Here is a 14,844-nt window from a genome sequence, read left to right as displayed (position 1 = left end):
TCAAGACAAAGGTGTCACAGCTCAGGGTGGGAGTGTTAGGGGACCGGGCTAAACCTACCCTTCCGCAAACCCAGCTATCTGCCACATGCCTGTTTCTCTCCTCCCACTGATTAGACAGGTTGGACCACCAGCCCTGTTAGTGACCCAGCCTGACCCAAAGTGAGTAGTCCCCATAATGTACCATATTTTAGCTATGTGTGTGGGCTGCAGGCCCTCAGAGGAGGCTGCTGGGATCACTGCAGGCTGGCCCTAGCCAAAAAAGACCCTTTCTGGGCCATGGAAATCAACTCAAAAATGCTGGGCATTGCAGCTACCATTCCAAATTTGCTTTGTCTCCTGAAGGTGATCGACCCCTGAGACAAATCATCCCAGCGTCCATAATCATATGGCCCAAGACTGTGGTACAATAACCAAAGGACCCTCCTGCCAAGGACCCCAGCTTGGCCGCAAGCCCACAGGGGCCTCCCTTGGGGAGTCTGGTCTGTTCAATCAAAGGCCCTACCCTGCAGCAGTACTGGGCCACCTGCCACAGGCTGCCTGGCTCTGATCATGTCCTCCACACACTCCTGGAGACCCCACCCAATCTGGTGAGGTCCAGCCCCTTCTGGCTAGGGTCCAAGTCAGTTACAGGGCAGCCAGGTCGGGTAGGAGTGGGCCCCAGCCAGCAGAGGCTGCACGGGGGTCACATAGTAATTGACAGTAGCAGGCACAATCCCATCGGGGCCCGGAGGGTGCCAGGCTAGGGCAGTGGTGGCAGCTGGGCCCTGCTCAGCCAGTGCCTGGAGCGCCAGCATGGCAATGAGGTCTAGTGTCTGGCGGCGTTCGTGGTTCATGAGGCACACGGCGCTCTCGTTGACCACCCGGTGCAGCATCACCAGGCAGGCGTAGCGCCGGGCAGCGTCAGCCTCACTGAAGTGGGCCTCCAGGTAGCGCTCCAGAGTGCGCTGCTGCTCCCCCAGGTCTGGAAAGTCGATGAAGAAGCGGGAGCACATGTAACGTTGCAGGGCACGGACGTCAGTGCTGGGCTGAGGCCGAAAGCCCCGCACCAGGAGGTGGCAGTACTTGAGGAGGCCGCCCCCACGGATCTCCTCAGGGTTGCGCGTGGCGATGACACGGTGCCGCAGGTGCTTCAAGGCCTCAGCAAAGCCCCCGTACAGGCTCTCACCTGTCACGGTCGGGTGGAAGGCCTCAGACATGGGTGTGGATGAGCACTGGCCAAAGAGCAGCAGGGAGTCCAGGATGATCTGGAAGGAGTCCACGCTGAACTCGAACTGGCGCCTCACTGAATTTACAAACTTGAGCTCCACGTTCTTGCCGCTCTTGTTGGACAGTGAGATAAGGCTCCAGCGGTCTGTGTCCATGCACACTTTCACCAGCTTCTGCACGTAGGCCTCCTTGAGGGTCACTGGTGTGATCTTGGCCCGGCTCACACCGGCCGGCAGGAAGTCCAGCAGGCAGGCCAGCACCACCTCCTTGGTCAGCTGGAAGGACGCCTCGCTGTGCAGGTCCACACGGAACACCAGGTCCAAGTCCTTGTAGCCCAGGCCGCTCTCGGGGTGCAGCACGTGGCTGGCGGCCGAGCCGTGCAGTCTCACGCTGTGCACACGCAGTCCCTGTCCCTCCAGGCTGCTGCGGACGACCTGTGGGAGGGGGCGCGGGAGGAAGAGACGTCAGGGGCCTGGGACCTGGGGTCCGCCACGGGCTTCCACGTAATACTCTCACAGTTGAGCCAATCATTGTTTACCACTTTCCAGTTGTCAGGCCTTTGGAAAGTCATTTATCCCTCTGAGCCTCAATTTCCTGAACTGGAGAATGGTCCATTTGGAAGAATGACTCAGAAAGAACAGCAACAATAACAGCAACCACATACATAGAACTAACTAAGCACCAGGCACTGATCTGAGATATAGATACAGACCCACTTAACTTCACAACAACCCTAATAGTACCTACAAGGTACTATTATTCCCACTTTACTGATGGGGAAATGGAAGCACAGAGAGGCCAAGTAACTTGCCCAAGGTCACACGGCTGGTGAATGCAGAGCTGCAAAATAAACACAGAGTCCGTGTTCTAATCACTCTGCTAAAACTCACTGCTGTCATGTCGATTCCAACTCATAGTGACCCTATAGGACAGAGTAGAACTGCCCCATAGGGTTTCCAAGGCTGTAATCTTTATGGAAGCTGACTGCTGCATCTTTCTCCCACAGAATGGCTGGTGGGTTTGAACTGCCAACCTTCCAGTTAGCGGACGAGCACTTAACCACTGCGCCACCAGGGTTCCTTTAATCACTCTGCTAATTCACCTAAATGTGTTCGGAATATAGTTAGCAGGTCACATGCATTACCACAATACCCTTACAGTAATCCTATGTTTGAGTAGTATTATCTCAATTTATAGATGGGGAACCTGAGGCACAGAGAGGTTAAGAAATGTGCCCAAGGTCACAGAGTAGCCAGGCTGAGACTAGCACCCAGGTTAGTTGGATTCAAAGGCCACGCTGGGTCTTTTGACTATGACATACTCATCCGTACAAGGACCCAGCGTGGCAAATGCTTTTATACTCATTTTACAGATGAGGCAACTGAGGCTTATAGCAGTGAAACACCCAAGGCTCAGAGTGGAAGCTACACAGAAATGGCAGGACTGGAAGTTAAAACCCAGGCACTCTCCACTCTTGGGAGAGAGGACTGCTGAAGACCTCAGGAAACCTCTGGAGCCAAGAGACTTGGTCTCTGTCCTCAGATAGCCCTCAGCTTGAGGAACAGGAACATGACAGGTAAATCCACAAAGTCACCTTGAACCTTTTCCTTTAGCCAGAAGCACCAAGTCAGGAGAAGAGTGACGCTGGGGCTGGACATTCAGTTTTCTCAGCAACCCAAAGTACTTTACACACCATGCTGAAAGTGACCAGGCAGCATTCCTACCCCAGTAACAATGCAACCCCACCTTGCTGCCAAGTCAGTGCCCGGGCCAGGCTGTCCTCCTCGCCTCATGGGGAATTACTGCAAAGAATGCACCAAAGTGCTGAGGAGGCAAGCACAGTGGGGCAATCTGAGGCGGGTGGCGCCTTCCAAGAAGGCTTCTGGGAAGGGAGAGGAGGAACTTGTCTACAGGAAGGTATCCACATGGCTACAGGGGAAGCAACTGACCACCAGGAACAGGGTGGGGGTGGGGGCTTAATATTGACTGGGCACCGGCACTGGACCAGAACCTGTCGGGGAGACTTTATGATCTTCATTTTACAGATGGGGAAACGGAGGCTTACAGGAGCCTAAGATCAGGCAGAGGTGCCTTCAAACTCAGATATGGTTGACTCTTTCTACTACTTTACAGTGTCAGGGATCAGAAGTGCCAGAGACTAGAAACTAGGGTTCTAATCCTCCCTCCTTTTCAAAATTTCAAAGTGAAGGCAACCCTCAAGTCACCAAAGCCCAAAGCTAGAGCAGTTGGGGAGTGGGGAGATGGGATTTGGGGGTGCCTTGGTCAGATAGACAGAGGAGGCCTGAGGTAAAGGGTCAATTGCTGTGGTCCAGCCTGTGGTCCTTCTAACCCATGCCATGCCAGCTGGCAGCATGCCCGCATAAGCTAAGGAGAGAAGTGGGACAAAGACCTTGGCCCAAGGACTCTGCTAGACCTGCAGAGCAGAGCAGCCCCCTCTCACAGTCCCATTAGAGCTGGCTGAGTCAGACTCAGTGCCAGCTCCTGCTCCCAACTGGTGCCCACCCCAGGGCATGGCATCTGGCCTCGTGAGTAGGTAGCAGTACCCTCGTTAAATCCCCTGCGTCAGGGCCATGGGACCAGCTGTCAGCCAGCCAGTGGCTGTTGTCTCTTTCCCAGGTGTGACTACAGCCAGTTTGGCAGAGAGTCTCCAGATACGACCACACCCAGGAACTGCAGGGCAGCTTGGAACCTCCTGAATCAAACTTTCCAGCCATGCAGGAGGCAGTGTCTGTGCCCTCCCTTCTGTGCCAAGGCCCTCCCCAGAGCCACTCTGCTCCCCAGCCAGCTGCTGAGATCTGCAGGGAGACTACAGGCGTTGTCAGCTAGCAGGCTTGCAAAACTCACATCTAGAGTTGCCTAATGCAGGCCCTCTGGCTGCAACTGGAGAGGCTGGATCTCTAGGATTGTCTAATTCAATCGTCTGGACCCAGAGATGGCAAAGAACTCGTCCAAGATCACACAAATAATCTGTGGCAGAACTTAATAATACCAGGTCTCCAAAGCTACAGGCAGGGGGGCTCCTACAGGAGGTGGGTCCTTTCAGCCCAGCTACAATCCAGAACAGCAGCTCTAGCTGCTCATGTTGCTGTTGTAGAAGGCTTGTGGGAATGGAGAGGGAGAAAAGTTCTAATTCTTGAGCTGTGAGCCAACTCAGACTGGAGAAGCCCAAAGTCAACAACCATCACCCCCTGGACACATCCTCACTGCTTTGGAAACTGCCAGCTCCAGGTTCTCCAGAAACTGGACTTTTTTCCCTGTAGAAGCAGCTGTGCAGGCCAGGTAAAGGCATCTGTTCCCTTTGGATTCTGGAATCAGAAAGGGCAGTGGAGAGCAGTCCAACCCATCTCCTCGTTGAACAGATGGGGACACTGGGCCCAGCAAAAGAAATTGACAACAATCCAGGCCTTGAACCTCCCAGTCCAGCTCAGGAGTCTGTCACCCCTCCACCCACAGCCAACAGCTTCCTGTTCTGTGATATCTCTGATGCTACTCTAGGACGTTGTACTACTACCTGACTTAAAATCACCTCTCTTTGGCCTGCAGTCTCCCCCACCTGGCTGGTAGCATCTGGAGTGCAGGGAGGCTGGGTCCCAGTCACATCCGTGTCCCTAGTGCCTTGAACTAGGAGCCCTGGTGATGCAGTGGTTAAACGCTTGGCTGGTAACTGAAAGGTCAGCAGTTCGAACCCACCAGCTGCTCTGCGGGGGGGAAAAATGTGGCAGTCTGCTTCCATAAAAGATTAAAGTCTTGGAAACCCTATGGGGCGGTTCGACTCTATGAGTCGGAATCGACTCAATGGCAATGGGTTAGTGCCTTGAACAGAGCCTGGCACAGAGCAGGCATCTGTAGTAAAGGCAGTTTGGACCAAACTTCCAGGGGCAGGAAATTCCCTTCCAGGGTGCCACATTCCGTGGTTGGCCTGACCGTCCAGGGGAGAAAAGCCTGAATTGGTTTCCTAGTCACCCAAATGACAGCAGGCAGCCCAGGAATGCCTCGGCGTCTGAGCACCGCTGGGACTTCTGGTGAGTCAGCTCTGGAGAATCTGCCCACACCCCCTCCCATTCCTTGGGAGGGAGGGCGAGGTAATCCCCCAGAAAGCATTCTGCCCTCTCTGCTAGAAGCTAAAGCAGCAGGAGGCAGGGGAATGGCTGGCTTCACCTAGCTGGTGGGCTGCCTCCCCAGAAAGAAAGTCCATCTGCTGGCATGAATCTGCAGGAATTGTGGCCGGATTTTCTGGTTTCTTCCATCAGTGCACTCCTCTAAGACCTGGAAGTTGAGTCTCGGGAGCTGGGGAAAAGGTGCAAAACAGCCTCAGCTTCTCCAGCTGTAAAATGGGCACAATAATTACCATACCCTGGTGTTTTAAGACATGGCAATGCCAGACCGATAGAGATAAAAGAGCAGTTTTGGGGTCGTTGAGGATCAGGTAAAAGGAAGAGTTGGAGTATGAAGAGGGGGGAAGGACTGCCAGAATTCTATTTGCCGGCTTCTCAAGAGAGAGCTGGGGCTTGGGGCTTGAGGCCTGACGTGGGCGGGCCTTCATTTCCAATCTTGGGGGGGGGGGGCTGGAAGAGAACACAAACTGAACACCCGATGTTGCCCCCGGGCATGGGGACATCAGGTCTGGACTGGTGTTTAATCCCCTCCTGACACAACCCCAGCTAGAGGGCAACCCTGTTAGAATTTCTCAGCCATTCCATCTTGCAGGGGATCCTTGAGCCACAGGCTGTGAGAGTACAAGAGCAGAGTCTGCCCCTAGGACACTGAGATCCGGGGTTGCGATGAAAAGAGCTATTTTGGATCCAGGCACGTACACCTACCCATCTCAGCCTCCTGGCATCTTTCTTCCTTGCAGACGGGGCTGTCCTCTCCGCCGGGTCACTCCCTATCCCTCCCTCCTCTTCCAGCCAGGCCTGGGTGAGTGGTTCGAGGAGAATCGGGGATCCCCCAAGAAGCAGGAATTCTGAGTGAGGTGGAATTCTGAGGCGCAGGGGGAAAGGGATCTGGTCTACGATTAACGCGCTGTGCGATTTATTATAGACCCTGCCCCTCTCTGGGCCTGTTTCCCTAGTTGTCCAGCGAGTAGAACAGACTCCAGGTGCCTTCTAGCCACGAGAGCCTCAGGATAGAGCCCCGCATCCCCCTCTCAGAGCCCTCTCACCTGCACGATCTGCCGGGGCTGCACGTTCAGCGTGGGGAAGTTGCCGCGCCCGTGAATGGGAATCGGCTCGCTCAGGAGCGCGTCCAGCCGCTTCACCTGCGGCCAGGTTAGCCCGCTAAGGTGCTGTCCGGGGGAGGCCGACGAGGCCTCCGGGTCGGGGACGCCGCCTGCCGAGGCGGCCTTGGCCACTGCCGAGGCCGCCCCGTCCCGGCGCTCAGCTCCGCTCTCCGACGGCATCATCCGCCCGGCCCGAGGTCCGGACGGCACAAACCGGGGGGTAGTTTAGGGGAGGAGGGCAGGGAGAGCGGCTGGGCCGGGGCCAAGGCGGGGGGGCGCGGATGTAGGGATGGGGCTGCAGGGACGGTCGGGCAAACCCAGGGCACACCTCCGACTACGACGACAAACTGACCCTATAGAACTTGCCGCCCGAGGCCCACCCTGCTCTTATAGGCCGCGGGCCACTTGCGCATTGGTCAGGCAGCCGTCACACAGCGGGAGCCGCCCAGCCTCTCGACGCCCCTGACATTGGTCAGCAGGGCTTTGCACTTGAGTCATTGGTCGCTAGGGTGGTTCCGATTGGCTGGAAGGCACGCCCCCGCCCCGCCCTCCTTCTCGGGCTGAATTCCCTCCTTTGGTCTTTAAAGAATTTCTGTCCATTGTGATTGGCCCGGGCGGACTGGGCTTGGCTTAAAGGGATAGCGCCATCCAGGGGCAGCGGGGAGGGAAGTGACCTGTGGCATTCCTAGCGGAGTCCGACCAGTGACACATTCCAGATTTATTTATTTATTTATTTGGCGCTAGAAGGAATTTAGAAATCACTTGGGCATCTGCTATTTTCAGAAGCTCAGGGAGACTGTGCTACTTGCTCAACTCCACACAGCACTCCTCGTGCCCTCTGGCAGTCTTCCACAGGATGAGGTGGAGGAAAGACAGATGTTTCTAACCCAGGTAGATGTTTTCTAACTTGCTGTGTCTATTGGCCTTTCCAAACCACAGCATGGCAGCGTTAATGTTCCTGTTTAGCGATGGTAAACCTGCTCAGAGAGGGGGAATAGCTCCCCTGAGGATACACAGCGAGTAAGCCCCGGCTCTGGTCCCGAACCAGGCTACAGAATCTGTGGCGCATGCTCTTTCCACTGCACCTACGCAGACCGAGCTGGAGGATGGAGGGCAGCTGGGGACTAGAGGTTAGTTTTCCCCTGCCTGTATCTCGGGCCCTTCCCAGCCCCTTGCACGTGGGGCTTCTTGGGTGGCTGGGGGAAACCTTTCCTGAACATTCTAGTCATCAGATCTTATATAAGCTGCCCTGCCAGGCGCTTCTCAGCTTTCTGAGGTCCTATGTGACCTTGGAACCCTGGTGCCGCAGTGGTTAAGAGCTGGGAGGCTGACCAAAAGGTTGGCAGTGCGAATCTACCAGCCGCTCCTTGGAAACTCAATGGGGCAGTTCTACTCTGTCCTATAGGGTCACTATGAGTCGGGATCGGCTTGACAGCAAGACAGTAACGGGTTTGGTTTGGTTTTGGTATGTGCCCTTAGGCAAGTCACTTAAACTCTCTGAGCCACTATTTCCTCATCTGCCCCAGAAAACGTGCTCAATACATTTTCTTTTTCACAGGTAGTCCTCTACTTAGGACAGGGTTCTGTTCCCACGACTCTGTTGTAAAGTCGGTTCTGACTTAAGGTGAACATCTTTTTTTTTTTTTTTTTTTAACTTTTCATTATTATTGCCTTTTATTATCAGTATCTTTATGAAAAGGAGCTCTGGTGTTGCAGTGGCTAAGTGCCCGGCTGCTAACGAAAAGGTTGGCAATTGGAACCCACCAGCTGCTCAGTGGGAGACAGATGTGGCAGTCGACTTCCACAAGATTTATAGCCTTGGGAATCCTATGAGGCTGCTCTACAAGGTTGCTGAGTCCGAATCTACTTAACGCCAGTGGGTTTGGTTTTGGTTTTTGGTATCTTTATAAATCTGATCTTTGAACATCTGCAAATGATATCATCAGTAAATTACATGCTGTATGTAGTACATATTACTAAAGAAAGATGTACCAAAAAAAAAACCACAGACAGTTGTCAGTGTGGTTCATCATAACTCAAATATGTCCTAAGTTGGGAACTATCTGAAATCTGATTTGGTTATTTAAAGTTTGCAAAAACATGTTCATATAGTCTATTGAAATAATATGTTTATATATTTTTCTACCACTTTATAGACCCCAGAGAGATGAGACTTATTATTACCTTTAAATTCATTTTTTCCCCTGATTTTAAATATTTGTGCTTGTGGCAAAAATTCAGAAATTGAGTCTGTTTGATTTATCACTGCAATATTTTTTCTTAGATTAAATATTATTCTCCTAACACTATATCAGGAGCCCTGGTGGCACAGCAGTTAAGTGTTTCACCTGCTAACCAAAAGGTTGACAGTTTGAATCCACCAACAGCTCCTTGGAAACCCTTGGGGGCAGTTCTACTCTGTCCTATAGGGTCACTATGAGTCAGAATCGACTCAAGGGCAACGGGTTTGATTTTGGGTTTAACAATATAACAAATTAACTATCATTCTCTTAACATTTTCCTATTGTCCTGTAAGGCAAGCTGGGAAAGGAGTAGTATGCCCAATTTACAGAAAGTGAAACCAAGACCTAGAAATGGTAAACTACATCCCAGGGTCACCAACTTGCCTCTGGCAGACTTAGACTAGACAGGGCGTGACTCTCAGACCAGAGTGGCCACTTCCTCTTTCCGGAGGCCAGCCTAAGCGAACACTACCCTTATTCCCCCCCCGCCCCATCTTCTCTGGGATGAGGGGCTTCCTCTGGCCACCAGGGAGGAGACCCTGCTGCTTACTCCATTTCTTGGCTGTGTAACCTTGGGTAAATCCAACACAATGTCCTCAGCCCAATTGCTTGCAAGTCTATTTTACCTTCTTTCGAAAGCTCAGAAGTAGATAAGAAACCTCTTTCAGCTGAGCCCAGAGTCTCCAAGCCCTTGACCTACCGAGTGTCCCTGAGGCTACTGATGAAAGCTTGAGGCTCAAACTCAGTACTGTCTCTTACCTCCACCTTCATCACCCAGAGGAGGATGGAGAAGAAAGGAAACTAGCATTTACTGAATAACTACCATGCAGCAGATCACTTTACATACATGACCTCTAATTCTTAAATATACAACTCAAGATGTGAGATCACTATCCTTATTTTACAGATGAAGAAACCAAGGCTTAGAGAAGTTAAGTGACACGCCCAAGGTCACACAACCAGTTAGTGGCAGTGCTGACTCAAATCCAGGTGTCTTGACTCCACAACCCTGTTTTTCAATTGCTCCTGTTGGAAGAGTTGGCATATATCACAGACTCATGCTTGGCACAGATCATTCATTCATTCTTTCATTCATCAGCCAACATATACTGAGTACCTACTGTGTATGGGGTGTTCTTGTTGTTAGTTGCCCTGCCTCCTAGAGCTGACATACCAGTAAGACCATAGTCAAGCAAATAAATAAGAGATTTCAGATGGTGCTAAGATGAAAATAAAATAGGGTAATGGGAGAGTGGGAATCCCTGGGTAGTGCAAATGGTTAATGTACTTGGCTGCTAACCAAAAGGTTGGAGGTTCAAGTCCACCCAGAGGTGCCTCGGAAGAAAGGCCTGTCAATCTGCTTCTGAAAAATCAAGTCATTGAAAGCTATGGAGGACAGTTCTACTCTGATACACATGAGGTTCCCATGAGTCAGAGTGAACTCAATGGCAAGTGGTAACAGGAGAGACAGCAACTGCGTGTGTGTGTCTGTGAGTGTGTGTGTTTATGTGTGTGTAAGAGAGAGAAGTGACATACATTGCCTTAGGTGGTGTGATCAGGGAAGGCCTCTCTGAGGAAGTGACATTTCCATTGGCTTGGCTGGATCCACTTCTGCCCCATCTCCCCGTGTTTGTCCCTGGACAGCTAGGGCAGCAGAGAAGGTACCAGGCCAAAGCATTCCTAGAACCCTGAAGGCCCGAGCTGACCCTCTGACAATCATTTTGTTCAGCCCGCTCCTCCTTTATAGATGGTGTCTTAGTTATCTACCCATTGCCACTGACTGGATTCCAACTCATGGTGACCCTATAAGACAGAGTAGAACTGCCCCATAGGGTTTCCAAGGAGCGCCTGGTGGATTCAGACAACCAATCTTTAGGTTAGCAGCCATAGCTCTTAACCATTGTGCCACCAGGGCTCCCTTAGTTATCTAATACTGCTATAATAGAAATACCACAAGTGGGTGGCTTTAACAAACAGAAATTTATTTTCTTACATTTAGGAAGCTAGAAATCTGAATTCTGGGTGTCTGCTCTTGGAGCCCTGGTGGCAAACTAGTTAAGAGCTTGGCTGCTAACCAAAAAGTTGGCAGTTTGAATCCACCAGCCGGCCCTTGGAAACCCTATGGGGCAATTTTACTCTGTCCCATAGGGTGGCTATGAGTCAGAATCGACTGCACAGCAATGGGTTTGGAGTTTGGTTTTTTTTTCGCTCTAGGGGAAGGTTCTTGTCTCTTTTCAGCTCCTATTCCTTGATGATCATCATGTGCGTGGCATCTATCTTCCCCCATCTGTGCTTCCTTGCTTCTTGCTTAATCTGCTCTTTTATACCCAAAAGACAATGATTTAAGATACACTCTACGCTAATACTGCCACATTAACATAACAAAGAAAGTCCATTCCCAAGTGGGATTATAACCTTAGGTATGAGGGTTAGGATTTACAACATATATTTTTTGGGGGACACAATTTAATCTACAACAAATGGGGAAGCTGGGTTCCAGAAAGCAGGAGGGATTTATCCCCAGGGGACTTGCTAAAGCTGGAAACTACACAGGGGGTGGGGCCTAGCGGAGGTGGGCTGGTTCAGTGCCCACCCCACACCCTTGAATCAAGTTCTCTAATGAAGGAAACACTGAGATGTGTTTTCCTCTCTGCCTCCTCTCTGGGCTAGGATGAGCAATTAGCAAATTCATACATTGTGAATCAGCCTTCTGTCGATGCTTCCACTCCAAAGCTATTGTTCCAATGTTTGCCCCATCATAGGACATGCAGAGCCCTGTGATAGTGACAGTGGGGTGAGGTTGGGAGGTGGTAGGAACCTGAGAGAGAGCAGGGGCATACTCAGTGGGGTCCTTCACTTTCACCAAGACCAGCTTTTAATTGTCCCAGGGAATGCAGGGGAAGGGCAGTAGATGGGGTACATCCTCAAGAGTCCAATTGTCTTTCAGATGTTATATGTGAAACTCTCAGCCCCCAGCAAATTTCCCATCATAATTCTGACCCCAATAGGGTTTCCAAGGCTGTAAATCTTTAGTGAAGCAGACTGCCACATCTTTCTCCGGCAGAGCTGTTGTGGGTTTGAACCTCACCAACCTTTCAGTTAACAGCCGAGCACTTAACCACTGTGCCACCAGGGCTCCTTGAAGGGGAATTTACTCTCTGATAATTGAGTGTTGGTGACATAGGTAAGTCACTTTCCCTGTCTGGGCCTCAGTTTCCTATTCTATAAAATAGGAATGAAATAGGAGTCAGGCTCTTCCTCCTACACTTTCCATGATGTGCGGTATTGGGAAGGAGAAGAAATTTCTGCAGACAGTCTTGGTCCCTACATTGGCCCCACCTCAGCTCTGAAACCCCAGACAAGAGCATTCTGGGAGCTGCTGTGTTATCAGCTCACATTACCAAGCACCCTCTGTGTGCCTGGAACTAGGTGCTTTCCACATAGGCTCTCATTCACTTTTCAGAACATAATCTAATGAAGCAGGAGTGATCTCTCACTTTGCAAGGGAGGAAACTGAGGCTCAGAGACACTGAGTGATTTGTGCAGGGGCCCACAGTTGGAAAGCGGCTTCATACCCAGGTCTGGCTGAATCCCAGGCTCATGCCCTATCTAGGGTCCTGCCGCTGAGGATGACTTGAGGTGAGTTCTGAAGTGAGTTCGATTACACACAATCCTCCCCTACACCTTTCCCTCTTCCTGTGATTATTGTCTTCCACCCCACCTCAGCCCCTCATGGCCAAGGTAATTGCCTAGACCTTGTCAATGTCAATTTGCATTTCTAACAAGTTCCCAGGAAGTTATACATAAGAATCACCTGGAGATCTTGTTAAAATGTAGATTTCGATTCAGTATATCTAGGGTGGAAATGCAAACTCTCAGCAGGGGTCGGAACAAGAACAAACCCATTCTAGTTCAAAGCCCTGCTTGTCATTACCCCCCACCACATAATTGTACCTCCTCACCACATAATTTCAAAAACAAGTATTCCATCTTCCTAACACTACGTCCAGAAACCCTGGTAGTGTAGTGGTTAAGAGGTATAGCTGCTAATCAAAAGGTCGGTGGTTCAAATCCACCAGGTGCTCCTTGGAAACCCTATGGGGCAGCTCTACTCTGTCCCAGAGGGTCACTATGAGTCGGAATCGACTCGACAGCAATGGAGGTTAACACTACCTCTTGTCTTCCCTGCTCACTCCCTCTAGAATCCTGACTCCAACAGTTCCTTGACCCACCAGGACCTTTAATTCATTGATCTTCCCACTTTTTTTTTTTTTTTTCCACTGTTCCTCACCTCCCTAATGTCCTGACTTTCCTCCTTTAACCAGCTTAGATTCCATGGACCATCATTATAATTGTTTCCTTGCATACACCCTCAACTCCTTTGCTCCTCTCTTGCTAAATTGTACTCACCTGGCAAAACCATACCCTGATTAATCAACTCTATTTGGCCAAAGCTGGAGAAAGACATAGCCCTGCTGCTTGTCATACTTTAAAATCATGTTCCCTAACCTCCAGGATCCCTTAGAGTTGTTGCAGTTCTACCATATGATTGCAGCCCTTTCACTCTCCCAATGTCCTGTAGGACCATGTTATATCTTCTCCTCTTTCAATACCCCACAGCTCTTCCCCCATCCTCCTCTCGGCTGATGACCTTGCTTCCTACTTCACTGAGAAAATAGAAGCAATCAGAAAAGAATTTCCAAAGACTGTCAGCACCCCCTCCCCATCCCCCTGGGTCTGTGCCATATTCTCAGCCTTCCCTCCTGCTACTGTGGATGAGCAGTCCTTGTTCCTCTTTGGGGCCATCACCGGATCCTATGCCTCTCACCTGCTCAAAGACTTCACCCCAGTGATTCTTCCCTCCCTACTGGATCTTTCCAATCAGCATGAAAACATAATTTCTTGCATTTCAACATGACAAAACCAAAAAACTTCTCTTGAGTCCATGTCTCCCCCGGTGTCTACCCCATTTCTCTATATAGTAAAACTCTGGAAAAGTTAACACTTGCTGCATTCGGCCGTTCTGCTCTCTTTTGAACACACTCCAATCTGGCTTTTGTCTCTGTCACGCCACCAAAACTGCCTTTGTCAAGGTTACCAAAGACCTTCATGTTGCTAAATCCAATTGTCAATTCTTTTTTTTTTTTTAAATTGGTAACAGCCTTATTGAGATGTGATTTGCATAATATACAGCTCACTCATTTAAAGTGTATAATTCAATGGCTTTTAGCATATTCAGTGTTGTGTAACCAGCACCACAATCAATTTTAGAACATTTTTGTCATCTCAGAAAGAAACCTTGTACCTTTAGTAGTAACTATCCATTTTCCCTATCCCTCTTGTTCCCCCATCCCTAGGTAACCAATAATCTATTTTCTGTCTCTATAGATTTGCCAATTCTGGGATATTTCATGTAAATGAAATCATATGATATGTGTTCTTTTGTGACTGGTTTCGTTCACTTAGCATAATGTTTGCAGGATTCATCCATGTTGTAGCACGTAATCAGTACTTTATTCTTCTTTATTGCAAAATAATATTCCATGGATATATGGATACGCCACATTTTATGTATCCATTCGTCAGGTGATGGACATTTGAGGTGTTTCCACTTTTTGGCTATGATGAATAATGCTGCTATGAACATTAGTGTACAAGTTTTTGTGGGATATATGTTTTCATTTCTCTCAGTTATAGGCCTAGGAATAGAATTGCTGGATCATATGATAATTATGATGAACTGCCGGACTGTTTTCCAAAGCAGCTGCATTCCCACCAGCACTGTATGAGAGTTCTGGTTTCTACATTACCTTGCTAACACTTGTTATTATCTGTCTTTTTTATTAGAAATATCTTGTTGTGTTGTTGTTGTGTGCCATCGAGTCGATTCCGGCTCATAGTGACCCTATAGGACAAAGTAGAACTGCTCCATCCTAGGCTGAAATCTTTAGGCATCAATTGGTCTTTTCTCCTACGGAGCTGCTGGTGGGTTCATTCACAGTGGAGTGCTTAACCATTGCGCCACCAGGGCTCCTTATAGCTATCTCAGCGGGTGTGAAGCGGTATTCCCTTGTGGTTTTGATTTTCATTTCCCTGATGGCTAATGAAGTTGAGCACCTTTTCATGTGCTTCTTGGCCATCTGCTTCTGAAAATCA

General features: G+C 50.0%; 1 protein-coding gene across 1 annotated transcript; it reads right to left on the bottom strand.

Moving 5' to 3' along the window:
- Positions 1–620: 620 nt before the first annotated feature.
- TENT5B (terminal nucleotidyltransferase 5B) lies at positions 621–6,628 on the bottom strand. The gene is made up of 2 exons (XM_004377067.1): positions 6,389–6,628; positions 621–1,640 (listed from the first exon to the last, which is right to left on the bottom strand). Exons 1-2 carry the CDS (start codon positions 6,626–6,628, stop codon positions 621–623), a joined length of 1,260 nt encoding a protein of 419 aa, XP_004377124.1.
- Between the last annotated feature and the right edge of the window lie 8,216 nt (positions 6,629–14,844).

The sequence above is a fragment of the Trichechus manatus genome, unplaced genomic scaffold, assembly GCF_000243295.1.
Source record: "Trichechus manatus latirostris isolate Lorelei unplaced genomic scaffold, TriManLat1.0 scaffold00048, whole genome shotgun sequence".
In the NCBI taxonomy this organism is placed as follows: Eukaryota; Metazoa; Chordata; class Mammalia; order Sirenia; family Trichechidae; genus Trichechus; species Trichechus manatus.
This window is presented reverse-complemented; position numbering and strand designations above follow the sequence as displayed.

Excerpts from the sequence above, each read along its gene's own strand:
- TENT5B (XM_004377067.1), bottom strand. The coding sequence starts at position 6,628 with ATGATGCCGTCGGAGAGCGGAGCTGAGCGCCGGGACGGGGCGGCCTCG. Across the intron at positions 1,641-6,388 it reads AGCCCCGGCAGATCGTGCAG|GTCGTCCGCAGCAGCCTGGA; the intron begins GTGAGAGGGCTC and ends CCCCTCCCACAG.